The sequence below is a fragment of the Anas acuta genome, chromosome 14 (genome assembly GCF_963932015.1).
Source record: "Anas acuta chromosome 14, bAnaAcu1.1, whole genome shotgun sequence".
Taxonomy (NCBI): domain Eukaryota; kingdom Metazoa; phylum Chordata; class Aves; order Anseriformes; family Anatidae; genus Anas; species Anas acuta.
The window spans coordinates 8995307-9009091 of record NC_088992.1 but is presented as its reverse complement, the minus strand read 5'-3'; the positions used below and the strand labels follow the sequence as shown (position 1 = coordinate 9009091).

Below are 13785 nucleotides of genomic sequence, written 5' to 3'. Positions count from 1 at the left end.
TGCATTGGCACGGCTTGGCACAGCTCTGCCCGGGCTGGGCACAGCTTGGCTCTGCTAGGCACGGTTTGGCACGGCTCTGCCCGGGCTGGGAACGGTTTGGCACGGCTTGGCACAGGTCAGCACGGTTTGGCACGGCTGTGCCCGGGCTGGGAACTGATCGGCATGCCTTGGCACGGCTAGGCACAGCTCTGCCCGGGCTGGGCACGGCTTGGCACGGTTTGGCACAGCTCGGCACGGTTTGGCACGGCTCTGCCCGGGCTTGGAACGGGTGGGCACGGCTTGCAATGGCTTGGCACGGCTTGGCACAGCTCTGACCGGGCTGGGAACGGCTCGGCATGGCTTGGCACGGCTTCGCACAGCTCTGCTCTGTTTGGCACGGCTCTGCCCGGTTCTGGTCACTGCTTGGCACGGCTTGGCACAGATCGGCACGGTTTGGCACGGCTCTGCCCGGGCTGGGCACGGCTTGGCACGGCTTGGCACAGCTCGGCATTGTTTGGCACAGCTCTGCCCGGTCTGGGAACGGCTCTGCCCGGGCTTTGCACGGCTTGGCACGGCTTGGCACAGCTCGGCACAGCTCGGCACGGTTTGGCACGGCTCTGCTCGGGCAGGGCACATCTCGGCATTGCTTGGCACGGCTTGGCATGGCTTGGCACTGCTCGGCACGGTTTGGCGCGGCTCTGCCCGGGGTGGGCACGGCTCGGCACGGCTTTACACGGTTTGGCACTCTTTGGCACGGCTCTGCCCGGGCTGGGCACGGCTCGTTACGGCTCGGCTCGGCACGGCTCGGCACGGCTCGGAACGGCACGGCACGGTTCCGCACGGTTCGGCACGGCACGGCTCGGCACTGCTCGGCACGGCTCGGCACGGTTCGGCTCGGCACGGCTTGGCACGGCTCGGCACGGCACGGCTCGGCACGGCTCGGCACGGCTCGGCACGGCACGGTTCGGCACGGCTCGGCACGGCACGGCTCGGCACGGCTCGGCACGGCTCGGCTCGGCACGGCACGGCACGGCTCGGCACGGCTCGACACGGCTCGGCTCGGCTCGGCTCGGCACGGTTCGGCACGGCTCGGCACGGCACGGCACGGCACGGCTCGGCTCGGCTCGGCTCGGCTCGGCTCGGCTCGGCACGGCTCGGCTCGGCACGGTTCGGCACGTGTCGGCACGGGTCGGCACGGGTCGGCACGGCACGGGTCGGCACGGCTCGGCACGGCTCGGCACGGTTCGGCACGGCTCGGTACGGCTCGGCACGGCACGGTTCGGCACGGCTCGGCACGGCTCGGCACGGCTCGGCACGGTTCGGCACGGCACGGCTCGGCACGGCTCGGCACGGCTCGGCTCGGCTCGGCACGGCACGGCTCGGCTCGGCACGGTTCGGCACGGTTCGGCACGGCTCGGCACGGCACGGCTTTACTCGGACTCAGCACGGCTGTGCACAGCTCGGCACGGTTCAGCACGGCTCTTCCCGGCTCGGCACGGCTCTGTCCGATCCCGGCACGGCTCGGCACGGCTCGGCGCGTTCCCCCCCTCGCATCTCATCGCGGCGCGGCCCCGGCACAGCCGCACTGAGCCCGCCCCGCCGCAGCCCGGCCCGGCTCGGCCCGGCTCGCTGCGCGCCCCTCCCGTCCCCGCCGCCACCGATCCAGGTCGGGCAGCGCGGCGGAGCCCCGGGGTGGGGGGGGGGGGGGGGGGTTAAGCGGCGGAGCCCCCCGGGGGTGGGGAGGGGGGGGACGGCGGGGCCGGGGCGGAGCCCGGCCGGGCCCGGAGGGCGCGGGGATGCGGCGGGGAGGGCGCGGGGCCGGGGTGAAGCCGTGCGGGCTCTCCCCGCAGAGCCGCCATGGAGGTGTTCATGAAGGGCTTGTCCAAGGCCAAGGAGGGGGTGGTCGCCGCCGCCGAGAAGACCAAGCAGGGGGTGGCCGAGGCGGCCGAGAAGACCAAGGAGGGGGTCCTCTATGTTGGTAAGGGCCTGCCCCCCTTCCTCGCCCCCCCCCCTCTCCCCGCGCGCCTGCCCTTGCATCCTCCTGCGTTTGCCCTTGCAGCCTCCCGCCCATCCCCCTGCTGTCCCCGCTTGTCCCCGTGTGTCCCCCCCGGTGTCCCCCGCAGCCCCTGCCCCAGCCCCGGAGGGGATGGGACCCCCGCGGCTGCGCCCCCTGCGCCCCCCCCTCCCCAGCGCTGCGACCCGCAGGGGCCGTGCCGGGGATGCTCCGGGGCAAAAGGGGTGCTGGTGGTCGCGCCCTGCCCCTGGTGCTGGTGTCGGGGGGGGGGTTTGGGGACTCCCCTGCTGGGAGCTGTCCCCCTCTGGGCTGCTCAGGCCCCGGGGCAGCGCTGGCTGCTCCGTTCCACTCTGTCCCACCAGCAGCGCTGCGTGGCGAGGGGCCGGAGCGGTGCTGAGCCGTGCCGGGTCCTGGCGGGGCAGCGGGGGCTCATCCTGCCCAGGATGAGTGCCCCGGGGGGGGTCCCGAGCTCTGGAGCACCCCGAGGCCCCATCCTGCAGGAGGTGCCCGCACGGTGCTGGCCTCAGCTCCGGGCACCGACCCTGGCTCCCGTGGGATGCCTCGTGCAGCGGCACAGCCGTGATGCTGCCCAGTGGTGCTGGTCCTGTGCTGCCCCGACCCGGGTCTCCTGCAGGGACCGGAGCAGCCTCGTAGGGTGCTGGGGGGGTGCTCAGCCCCCGGCTGTCCCACTGGGGTGCAGGCAGGATGTGGCCCTGGCTCACAGAGCGCCACCGGGGCCCCATGCGCAGTGCGGTGCGTGGGGCTCTCTAACCCCATCTCTCTCTGTTTCTACCCCCAGGGAGCAAAACCCAAGGCGTGGTGCAAGGCGTCACCTCAGGTACGGCCCCTCTGGCTCCCCTCTGTCCCCAGGAGCGCCGGCCCCGGCTAACGAGATCAGGGGCTAATTGAGGGGGCTGATGTCACCCGGCTAAAGCCTCTTATATAACAGGGCCCGCAACAAAGGATTTGCGGCGCTGCTCGCGCTCCGTGCCCAGCTGCAGAGCGCCGTCCCGGCCCCCTCCCCTCCCCAGTGCCCGGGCATGCAGGCAGGGAGGGCCTGATCCTGCCCAGCGCCTCCCTGCGCCTCCCCTGTGCCGGGAGGGGGGGCACTGACGCGCTCCCCCCGGCTCTTGCAGTGGCTGAGAAGGCGAAGGAGCAGGCATCCCAGCTGGGCGAAGCCGCCTTCTCGGGTGCCGGCAACATCGCGGCGGCCACCGGGCTGGTGAAGAAGGAGGAGTTCCCTGCGGACCTCAAGGTGAGCCCCGCGCCCTCCAGCACCGCTCTGCCCACACCGGGGACGCCACGGCCCCCGGCACAGCGGGGAGCCCCCCAGGGCCATCCCCAGCCCCGCAGGATGGATGCGGTGGCACCCCCAGCGCCTTGCCGGAAGGTCCGCAGCTGAGCGCACCCAGGGCTGGCAGGGAGGGGGACACACACACACACACACAGATGCCACCGTCCCCAGCATCCCCAGCGTGGTGGCTGCGTGCGCCGGGGACGTGTGCGTGCGTGGGGTCCCGCATGGCGGCGCGGGGCCGGCGTTGCGCAGCGCTGGGGCGCGCAGCGAGGTGAGCTGACAGCTGCGGGAGCGCGGGGCCGGGAGGGGCGGCGGGGTGTTTTTTTTTTTTTTCGCATCTCGCCGCCCCGATGAGCCGCTCGCTTCCAGCTTAGCCCGAAATAGCATCAGCTGAAGAAATGAGGCCACAGCAGGCACCGCCGCTGCGCGGGGGGGGGGGGATCGGCCACCCTCCTTGTTTCTTGCCAGCGCCGGGGAGGGGTTCCTGGCACCACACTGCCCTGCTGGGGATGCAGGATGCTCCCACAGCCCCACCAGAGCCTGAGGGGGCCACATGGTGCCAGCACATGTCACCCACCTGGGGATGAGGCTGGGAGCACTGCAGGGCCACACGCACCCAGGCACTGCTCCCACAGCCCCTTTGCCTGTCACCTCCCAGCTAGGTGCAATGCTGTGAGCGCAGGGTGCCCTGCCAGCCCCCCACACCCTGCCCCATACCACACCAGCCTGTCTTGATCCCGCTCCCCTGGTGCCCCCAGCCGGAGCTCCCAGCATCACGGGTGCATGGCTGGTCTCTGCTAGGTCCCCCCGGGTCCGGCAGGAGCAGGGAGGGTGCGTGGGTGACACGCGGGGGGCTGTTTGTGTGGGACTGACCACCCCGCTTCGCCCCCAGCCAGAGGAGGTGGCCCAGGAGGCTGTGGAGGAGCCGCTGGTCGAGCCGCTGCTGGAGCCGGAGGGGGAGAACTACGAGGAGCCCCCACAGGTGAGGGGGCACTGCGGGTGGTGTGGCTGCGCTCAGCCCTGCAGCCTTGAGGGCAAGCTGGCGTGGGGCTGGGGGGCACAGGGGCTCCGTGCCCCAGGGAAACTCTCTCACAGGCTTTTTCTTTGCCCACCCCGCAGGAGGAATACCAGGAGTACGAGCCAGAGGCATAATGGACCCCCGTCCTTGCCTCTTCCACCAGCAGCACAACGAACCGCCGGTAGCCCCCTGCTCCTCCCCAGCCAGCCCTGGCCGGTGCCCGCGTGCCGGGGAGGAGCAGGGGTGCCCCTGCCCCGTTCGCTCACAAGTTCTTCCTCCAGTTCCGTTCCAAGGGACCGTGTCCGTGTCTCCGTACCGTGTCTAGCAGTGAGAAACCCGCTGTGTCCAAGCCCCGGAGCCCCGGCGCGTGCCCGAGCCGTGGGTGCTGCCCGCAGGGGCCGGTGTGCGTGTGTGTGTGCGTGCGTGTGTGCCCGCCAAGCCCGGGTTTATCGCCCTGTGTCCCTCCCAGCGCCATAAACCCGGCTGCTCCCGGCGTGTCTGTGTCTGTACAAAGCATGTTGACCTGCTCGCGGGCTGCTGTACATTCCGCTTGCACGCGTGTCCCCGTGGTTCTGCTCTGGTCGTCGTGGAACTATTTTTTTTTTATATATATCTCTCTATCTATGGGTGGACGGGTCTTTTGCCTTTGTGAGCCCTGGGCGCCCCAGCCCGCTCCCCAGCCTGCTGGGTGGTGACGGTGCCCGCGCCCCCCCTCCCTCTGCCCCCGAGGTCCCGTAGTGCCGACGCTGTGTTGTGACGTGGCATGGATATCCCCTCGCCCCCGTCGCTGGATGTGCAATACGAGGGCAGCTGCCAGTGACACAGCTGCCCCCGTGTCCGTGAATAAAGCCAACTCTTGTCTGTAGCCCCCTGGTCCTGGTTGTGGGGTCCCCGGGGAGAGCGGCTGCCCCCACCCTTTGGTGGCAGGGCTGGCGGGTTTGAGGGAGAGGATTTGAGGGGCTGGGGCAGGCTGTGGGAGCAGGGCCTCATGAAGACAAAACTCTTCCGTGTGTGCTTGCTGCTGCTTCGGCAGCGGGCAGCATGCTCTGGCTGAGCCTGGGGTGCTGGCAGCATCCCTGTGCCACCCGTCCTGCTGCTGGCTGCAGTGCTTGGTGAATGCAGGGGACCTTTGGGTTTGAGGACCCTAAGCCAGGAGGAGGATGGATGTGGTCCTGGCCTCGAGCACTGGTTCCCTTCCAGGTCTGGCCCCTGGCACTGCCAGCAGGCACAGGCTGTGCGAGCAAAGGGGGTTCAGGTGCTGGGCACAGGCTTCCTGCAGGCTGACGCCTCCCCAGAGCAGCAGGACGTGCAGTAAGGTGCCTCCTGGACACGCACCCCGATCCTTGTGCTAGGAGCATGGAGCAATGGGGGACTTCTCCTCTGCGCCCACCCCAGAGGGCAATCTTTGGGCCTCCAGCTCCCACAGGGTGGGACCCCCAGCCCAAACTGTGCCCCCAGCCAGCCTGCAGCCCCTCGGCTGCAGCAGAGGCAGTGGGGAGAGGCTCAGCCTGCCCCTGCGCATATCGTATTAAATTCCTCACCCATGCTGGCTCGCCAGCTTTGCCGGTGAGGAGCGAAGCTGCAGCAGTCAGCACAGGCACACAACAGGTCTGCTGACGCCTGCAGATCCCGGCCCTGGCTCCGATCCCCGTGTCTGCACCAGTTGCAGCAGTGCCTGCAGCGCTCCCCATGCACTGCTGGGCACGCTGGTAAACAGCCTGAGCTGGGGCTCTTCCCGGGGGGAGCGGGGCTGGCGCTGCTCCCACCCGCCTGGGAGCACAGTTTTGGGGAGGGAGGCGGATACGTGCAGCAGCTGAAGGTGAGACAGGCTGCAGGGGGGCGTGGGACCCCCTGTGCCGTGTCCCCAGAGCCAGGCTGGGACTGCTGCAGGACCGGCTGTGCTGCAGTGGGTCCCCGGGCAGCAGCGCTGCAGGGGTTCAGCCCCTGGCAGAAGGAGAACAACTTGGTTTAGCTCAGCTTTTCGGAAGAGCTCCCCTAGCTGGCCAAGAAGTCCTGCAGCATGCGGCAGAGTGCTCCCAGGAGAGCAGCGTGGCACGGGGGCAGCCGGGGCACAGCCAGACATCCTGCTCTGACCAGGGGGCTGCAAAGGGGCCGGGGCAGAGCGGGTGTGGAGGGATGAATCCAGCCCGCACTGCCCAGGAGAGCTGAGAGCCAGGCACAAGGGAGAGAGCATAAACCTCCGAAATAAACCATTTATAGAGACCAGGGCTTCCCCAGGCGGTATCGGGGCACCTCTGCGCAGCAGACCTGTGTCCCTCCCCACGTGGCAGCCCGTCCTTGTCCCTTGCAGCCTGGCGGGTGCTGTCAGTAGGTGAAGCCGGCCTCGTTGTACACGGTGAGCACCTTCTCCAGTGCGCACAGGTAGGCAGCGGTTCGCTGGTCCAGGCCCAGGTTGTACCTCGCAGCCACGTTCATGATTTGCTGAGGAGAGAGGAGCTGTGAGGCCGCCGTGTGCTGGAAAGGTCTGGGGGCAAGGGGGAGGCAGGGAGGAGGGGGCACGCAGTGTGTGCGAGGACTAAACCACAGCCACAGCAGCACCCAAAGGGCACGAGGCCACCCCTGGGTGCCCACTGCTGAGCATGGCACAGGGCTGTTGCCCCCAGGGGTGGCACAAGGCCTCCCCGAGCGCTGCCAGCACCAGGCTGCGTGTCAGGGATCATCTAAACAATCCTGGAAGTGGGACCCGAAGGTTCAGGGGGACAGGGAGAAGGACAGGGACCCAGGCGGTGCTCCCTCTGTGCCAGGAGCAGCGGGGGACTGCTGAGCAAGAGGCTTTACCCGAGCTGCGGCCACAGCCAGCAGGGAAAGGGGAACCCAGGCCTCGAGTGGTGCTGAGGGTGGGCACCCTGCAGGCAGAGCCCCCGCAGCGAGGGCTGGGGTAAGGCCAGGAGCCCCGCGAGGTACCTTGGCTGACTGCTCCATGGTGTAGGCCAGTCCCGCGTACACGATGTCCTGCTCTGAGGCACCCTGAGGGGGACAGCAAATTAATCTTTTTTTGTGGGGGGAGGCTGGGCTGATTTATCCAACGCAGCCCCACAGAGCACCACGGGTCGGCACCCTCAGCTGGCCCGGGGGGGCTTTGTGCCGCAGGAGAAGCACAACCCCACACGGTGGGACACCCAGTGCCCTGTCCCAGGTATCCCAAAACCAGGGGAAGGCAACTGCCCACTGACAGCAGCATGGCACCACGCACACCCCACATCCCACACCCTGCTGGGGGCAGCAGACAGGGGTGCCAGGGATTGTGCAACCAGCGGCCAGGACAGCCGCCCCTGGCTGCAGGCACTTACAGACACGCGGGCCTGGAGCTCGGGGGACGGGAGGATGGGGATCTCCCCTCGGGCCTTGCCGAAGCAGCGCTCCAGGCTGTGCTGCACCGACTGCAGCAGGTAGTGGCTCGACTCCCACTCGTACTGGAAGCTGAGGCGGCCGTAGCTGACGTGGTTCAGGTTCTTCAGCCACTCGAAGAAGGACACGGTCACGCCACCAGCGTTCACGTACACGTCCTGCCGAGGGCAGCACATGCTCGTTGTCTGCTGCCTCGAGTGAACCCGAGACCCAGGATTGATCTGGGGGGGTCCTCCCCCCTCTGCCTTCAGCCCCTCCCCACTCCTGCCTTCAGGGACACCCTGAGGTTACCGGGCTGGCTGAGTCCTAGGGCTGCAGAGTCTCTGACCAGAGACACCAGCTGCGATGTGGCAGTTTGCTGCTGGCCAAACATGACTGCGGGACCTGCTGGTGACAGCCAGGAGCCCCGGGGTCTGCCACTGCTTGCAGCCAAGAACCGGGAGGGCACAGAAGGGAAAGCAGCAAGCTGAGCTCCCCGGATTTGCTCGGCAGCTGGAGTGAGGCAGGAAACAACTGCAGCAGCACCGTGAACGCCGCCTGATCTCAGAGCCTGGCAGAGCCAGGCTGGATCCACATCAGTGCAGCCGACACCACCGTGAGCCTGCCACCTCCCCGCGCGCTGGGGACGGACGTACCGGGATGACCAGGATGTTTCTTTGCAGGAATATGTCGTGTGCTGCGGGTGTAGTGGGGCCGTTGGCAGCTTCAACGATGATCTGAAAGCACAAGCAGAGCAGAGGTGACATGGGACAGGAGAAATGAAAGGAGAAACCAGGCCTGGGCTGCTGTTATCCCCCCCACCAGGTCACTTCTAGTGGCAGAGTTTTGAGTGCTCGCCTCCCCACCGAGGCTGTTCAGGGCCCGCAGATGCTCAGACCTCATGTTTTGCAAGAGATGATTAAAGGTTCAGGCTGCAAAAGGCCTTGGCCGTGACAAAGTCCCCGGTGCCAGCATGCCTTGTCCCTTTGGACCTGAAGCTCACAGTGGAGGCTGGAAGCTGCTTTCTGGAGCAGTTCCCTGCTTTGCTCACTCTTATCTGCTGCCTCTGATTTCCAGTGCCCACACTGTAACAGCCAGCACCTTCAAGGATCTCATCTCCTCTGCCCTGGGGGAGGATGTGGTAAAGCAGCGAATGCTGAGGATGCCAGCAGAGCCAGCCAAGGTCACTCAACATTCCTTGCTCCTGCCAGCAAAGGGAAGGGCTTAGGCTTCCCTCTTCCCCTACATTACGTGACCTGCTACCTCTGCCTCACTCCCTGTCCCTCTGGCACAGAGGGCACGTTGTCAGCGAGGTGACGTGACACCTCCCTGGGGTGCTGAGTGCCCAAACTGACGCTACAGCACACAGCAGGTCCCCAGGGGGAGCGCATGGTGTGGGCTCTCCGTACCTTGGCTTGCACCCGGGGCGCATTCTCCCTCGTGAGCTGTTTCTCAATAGCAGCAGGGATGAGGATGTCGCAGGGCACCTCCAGGATGCTGCCCTCATAGGGCTCTGCTTTCGGGAAGCCAACTATGGTGCCGTGGCCCTGGAGCAAGAAGGAGAGCCGAGCTGGGCTCTGCAGGGGACGCGGGGCAGCCCCTGCTTCATGGATGCTTTGAGGACAAGCACCGACCACCACCCGTGCAGAACAGGCTCAACTCACTCTCTTGTAGTCTTCCAGCTCCTTGGGGTTGATCCCACTGGGATTGTAAATGGCCCCGTCCGTCTCCCCAACGCAGATGCAGCGGGCTCCAAACTGGTGCAGGTACTTCATGGTGTGCAGCCCCACCTTGCCAAAGCCCTGCAGCAACACAGAGCAGTGACAGCTCGGGGCAGAGGGAAGGCGTGGGGCCAAACGGAGAGCTGTGCAACAGAAACAGCATCCCTGACCTAGCTGTCCCTGGTGAGTGCTGGAGGTAGACGAGGTGCTGGCAGGACAGAGACCACCGTGGCTGGCTACAGGGTTGTAAGAAGCAGACCCTGTGGCTTCCAGCTCAGCCTGTCTTTATCACCTCCAGAGCTCCTGGACGTGATGTTCCGAGCACAGCACGCTGTTCAGTTTCTATGGGCTGATCTCAATAGCAAACTGATGCAGTGAGAAGCACAGCCCTTTGTTGGGCACCGCACAGCGCCTAGGCACAATCTGAGCAATCCTCCGGCACCTCGCACTGCTCAGTTTATTTCTCCTTCCAAAGAGCACTGGGCTCAGCAGAAAATGCAGCCAGCCGAGCTGCAGGCAGAGCAGTGGTGGCTCAGCGGTGTTGGGGCAGCAGCAGCTGAGAGCAGCAGCTGCAGGAGATGCAGCAGGGGGAAGCACCTCACCGTGGCTGGGAGCAAGGTCTGGCTGCAGGGGAGGGAATGCCCTTCCTGGGAGGAGAGGGAAAGAGGCAGGGCTGGCACCCTGAGGTCCCAGCTTGCTCCCAGACCCACAGAGCACCCCAAGGGATGGGGGCTGCGCCAAGAAGCTTCGCAGCGGGGAACCTCAGAGCTCACTCAGCTGGTGACAGAAGTATGAAGCTATCACAAGGACCAGCTCTTTCCACCAGAGCCACCAGAGCTCCGTATCCTGTCTCCTGTCCTCTCTGTGGCTGCACAGACCGGGGTTTGTTGCAGCTCCCATTTATGTGGTGTTAGTGGATGGCTAGGGAGAAATGTTGGAAATGCCTGCACCGTGTGAGCAGCACTCACCCCTGAGCCTCCGTATGCAGCCGGTCTGAAAAACTGCTCAAAGGAGCAAATTCGGCCATGCCAGCTGCCATGGCGAGTTCCTCTGCTTGAAACCTTACAGAGGTTTTGTTTGCAGGAAGGTCTGATCCCAAAAAAGCAGGGATGGGCCAGCTCTGTGGACCTGGTGCTGAACAGATCACCAGTAGCACGTCACCAGCACGAGGAGGTGACACGCTTGGGGCTCAGGAGCCAGGGGCTCAGGAAATCATCTCCGGGCAGTGCTGCAGGAGCTGAGGCTGAAAGCTCTCCCAGAAAGAAGCGGCAGAAAGACGCCAGAGAAGTGCCCTCCTCAGAGCTGCAGGGGCTGGGCACTTACCTGCAGCACGAAGGTCTTGCCGGGCAGGCCGGGGCTCATGCCGATGCAGTCCATGTAGTGCGTGTTGTTGATGTAGTTCTCGATGCCATGCAGCACCCCGCGCCCGGTGGCAGAGTGTCGCCCTTGGACCCCTCCCTGGCTGATGGACTTCCCGGTGACACAGGCCAGGGCATTGATGTCCTGCGAGGCCGGGCAGGGAAGAGCAATGGTTAAGGTCTCCCCTGGTCTGAGTCCTCCAGAGAAGCACCCTGAGCTAAATGTGCTTTCCCCAAGCCTTGGCGTCCTTCATCCAGCCCCGAGCCTCAGCTAAAACTGCAGCAAGTCCCTGGCAAGGGCCCCTGGGCACAAACCCTCGTGACACCCACGGCACCCTGGGCTCCGAACCAGCAGCGCTGGAGCTTACCCGGTACCCCATCGTGTAGGTGTAGGTGTCAGCTATCCAGCACATCTCCCGTTCCCCAGTACTGACATCAGGGGCCAGCACGTCAATCCCAGGCCCTGTGGAGGAGGAAAATCTGTCAAATCTTGTCTTTGCAATTCGATTCCTTTGCTCCAGCCATTGGCATATGTACATATGGTTTCCACAGGCTGGTTGTGTTCTTGGGCACACCAAGGAATGCCCCGTCCAAAGCCTGGAGCTGCCCATGCACCAGCATATTCCCAGCCTCCCTTGCATTAGCATCTTCGGCTTTTATAGGGTCTTTGCCGCGTCCCTTCCCATCATTTTCAAGTAAGCAGGGAACACAAAGGTTGTTGTTTTGTGACTAGCATCCACTGAGCAGCAGAAATTCTCCCTCCTCTCCATGTGTCCATGCAGGCCAGCAGGAACCAAGGGCAGTGCCCTTGCTGATCAGCAGCAGCACCTACAGTGCAGCCTGGGCCAGCTGCTGCTGTGTTTGGTGCTGTGTGGGGCTCTCCCTGCTCCAAATTCACAGCCGAGACAGAGAGGAGCAGTGACCTGCCAGCAGAGCAGCAGGGCAGTGCCCAGTGCTGACGGCCTCTGTGCCCTGCCCAGCCGGGCGGTCGCTGTCTGCTCTGCTGCTTGCAAACCGCTCACTTCTTATGGAATGGGGAAAAAAAAAAAACACTCTCACCTATAAATCCCTTCTTGGCCATCTCTATAGTAAAACGCCTCGTTATTTTCTCCAGCTCGTGTTCCTGTGCGAGAGCATCAAAACGCTATTGTTACTACAGGCCCCAAGAAAAATCAGGGAGCCAAGGTACAGCACCCGACAGCTCCCCTTCCCCGCCTGCACGCAGCACACCCCGATGTCTGCAGGGGGATAATTCTCAGCAGCTGAGGACCCTTGCTATGTCAAAAAAAAAAGAGATGTGTGAACTCGGGGTCCCTTTGACCCCTCCCCATCCAGCCCCTTGCTGATTTGCACCTTCCCCCAGCACCGCAGCAGCAGCAGGGCAGCGTCCCTGCTCCGGAGCCTTTCAGCCTGTGTCTGTCTGCACGCACTGAACCGTAAACCAGAGTTCACCACCCCCGTCTCCCCCCCCAGAGCTGCTTTTCACAGTTGCTGGGTGAGTGTTACTCACTGCAAGCGGCTTCCCCCCCGCTTGTCAGAGCGCATCGCTGCGATACGCGGAGAGGAAGGGCTGTGCAAATGGAGCGTGAGTTATGGGCCGCCAGCAGGGGAAGGAGGGGGGGAGCTCACCGAGTATTTCCTGGGATCAATCCTCACACCCGCCACGGCACCACCGAAAGGAACATCTGCAAAAGACCGGGTGAGGCAGCCAGATGCTCCCCGCCTGCCCCCAACAAGCAAACACCCCCCCTGCCACGCACAGCTTCCCCCTAAGATGCTGTGTGGAGGAAAGCAGGCAGGATACGGACCCCAAGCCTGCCACAACCACCTCCCGGCAGCGCTGAATCCATGACAACACAGAGCCTGCATGTGAGAAGCACAACGCCTGGCACTCCCTGATGCACACCCATGTCCCGGCCGCCCGGCCGTGCATTCTGCAGCCGCAGCGAGCCCGGCCCTGGTGCATCAGTGCCCGGAGGAACATCCTGCACCTCCAGAGCGCTCCTGCTTTTCAAAGCACCTGACGAGCTGCTCTGAGTCACCGCGCCGCGGCCCCATCCCATGCCCAAGCCACCGCGCGCTTTCACGCTCCTCTGGTACTTACCCACCACGGCACATTTGTATGTCATTAATGCAGCCAGGGCTTTTACTTCATCGACGCCGATTGAACTGCTGAAACGAACCCCTGGGAAAAGAGAGAGAAGAAATGAAGAGTACCTGCCTTTTTTTTTTTTTTTTCTTTTTTTTGCCACAAACGGCACAGAGGAAATGTAGGCAAGGCTTTGACTCCTCTGGAACAGCAGCATCCAGTCACAATAGGTGATCAGAGATCATTCAGCTGGGCTCGTTCCTCCAGACAACCACGGAATGGAAAACAACCTCCCAACCACCAGCCGTCCTACAGACACAGGACGGCTTCGGGGAGCACCTCTGGGAGGGGACGGGAGGTTGGGCCCCCTCGGGAACACCGTGACCACTATGGGGCACATTTGGGGTGCGTTACACCCTCAGTGAGCACATGGCATTTAGGACAGGGACTCAAAGGCACACGGGGATGGCCACGAGCCACACACAGAGGGGGCTGCAGGTGGGGTGAACCAAAAGGGAGGACCCGTGGGACAGAGACCGCAGCTCCCTCACCCCCTTTGCAGGGCAGGTGGTGCTGGCTGTGCTGTGCCCGCCAGCCCTGCACCACTTCCCAGGTGCCGCCGTCCCGGCGCAGGGGGAAGGCCACCTCCAGCACGTAGCTGCAGCTCCGGATGGTCTCCAGGAGCCCGCGCAGCCAGGGCAGCCTTCCCGGCCTCCCTGCCGCCGACTGCAGCGCCAGGCTGGCCGCCCGCCCGTAGAAAGTCTCCACCATGGCCAGCAGCCCGGGGGAGTCGGGGCTGCCCCCCGCCAGGCTCCCCCCAGCCCGGCACTGCCCCGGACCCGCTCCGGCCCTGCCACGGCCCCGCAGCCTCCCCGCTGCCCTCCACATGGCTGCCCCGCCGCCCTCAAAATGGCCGCCCCGCCGCCGCCATTTTGATGGCCAGCCGCGTGGCGTGAGCGTC

General features: G+C 65.1%; 2 protein-coding genes across 2 annotated transcripts; one reads left to right on the top strand and one right to left on the bottom strand.

The window, feature by feature from the left end:
- Positions 1-1381: 1381 nt before the first annotated feature.
- On the top strand, positions 1382-5173 carry SNCB (synuclein beta). The gene is made up of 6 exons (XM_068698457.1): positions 1382-1645; positions 1830-1957; positions 2793-2831; positions 3130-3248; positions 4183-4272; positions 4410-5173. The coding sequence occupies exons 2-6, from the start codon at positions 1837-1839 to the stop codon at positions 4440-4442; spliced, it is 402 nt and encodes a 133-aa protein (XP_068554558.1). The 5' UTR covers positions 1382-1645; positions 1830-1836; the 3' UTR covers positions 4443-5173.
- A 1330-nt stretch (positions 5174-6503) lies between these two features.
- LOC137864131 (glutamate dehydrogenase 1, mitochondrial-like) lies at positions 6504-13700 on the bottom strand. The gene is made up of 12 exons (XM_068697961.1): positions 13376-13700; positions 12840-12920; positions 12365-12420; positions 11795-11858; positions 11104-11198; positions 10701-10880; positions 9321-9458; positions 9066-9203; positions 8313-8393; positions 7620-7835; positions 7234-7296; positions 6504-6750 (listed from the first exon to the last, which is right to left on the bottom strand). Exons 1-12 carry the CDS (start codon positions 13593-13595, stop codon positions 6634-6636), a joined length of 1449 nt encoding a protein of 482 aa, XP_068554062.1. The 5' UTR covers positions 13596-13700; the 3' UTR covers positions 6504-6633.
- Between the last annotated feature and the right edge of the window lie 85 nt (positions 13701-13785).

Coding starts and splice junctions, on each gene's coding strand:
- LOC137864131 (XM_068697961.1), bottom strand. CDS start 13,595: ATGGTGGAGACTTTCTACGGGCGGGCGGCCAGCCTGGCGCTGCAGTCG. Junction 11,199..11,794: donor GGCCAAGAAGGGATTTATAG/GTGAGAGTGTTT, acceptor CCTCCTCCACAG/GGCCTGGGATTGACGTGCTG. Junction 6,751..7,233: donor CCATGGAGCAGTCAGCCAAG/GTACCTCGCGGG, acceptor CTCTCTCCTCAG/CAAATCATGAACGTGGCTGC.
- SNCB (XM_068698457.1), top strand. CDS start 1,837: ATGGAGGTGTTCATGAAGGGCTTGTCCAAGGCCAAGGAGGGGGTGGTC. Junction 1,958..2,792: donor GGAGGGGGTCCTCTATGTTG/GTAAGGGCCTGC, acceptor TTCTACCCCCAG/GGAGCAAAACCCAAGGCGTG. Junction 4,273..4,409: donor ACTACGAGGAGCCCCCACAG/GTGAGGGGGCAC, acceptor CCCACCCCGCAG/GAGGAATACCAGGAGTACGA.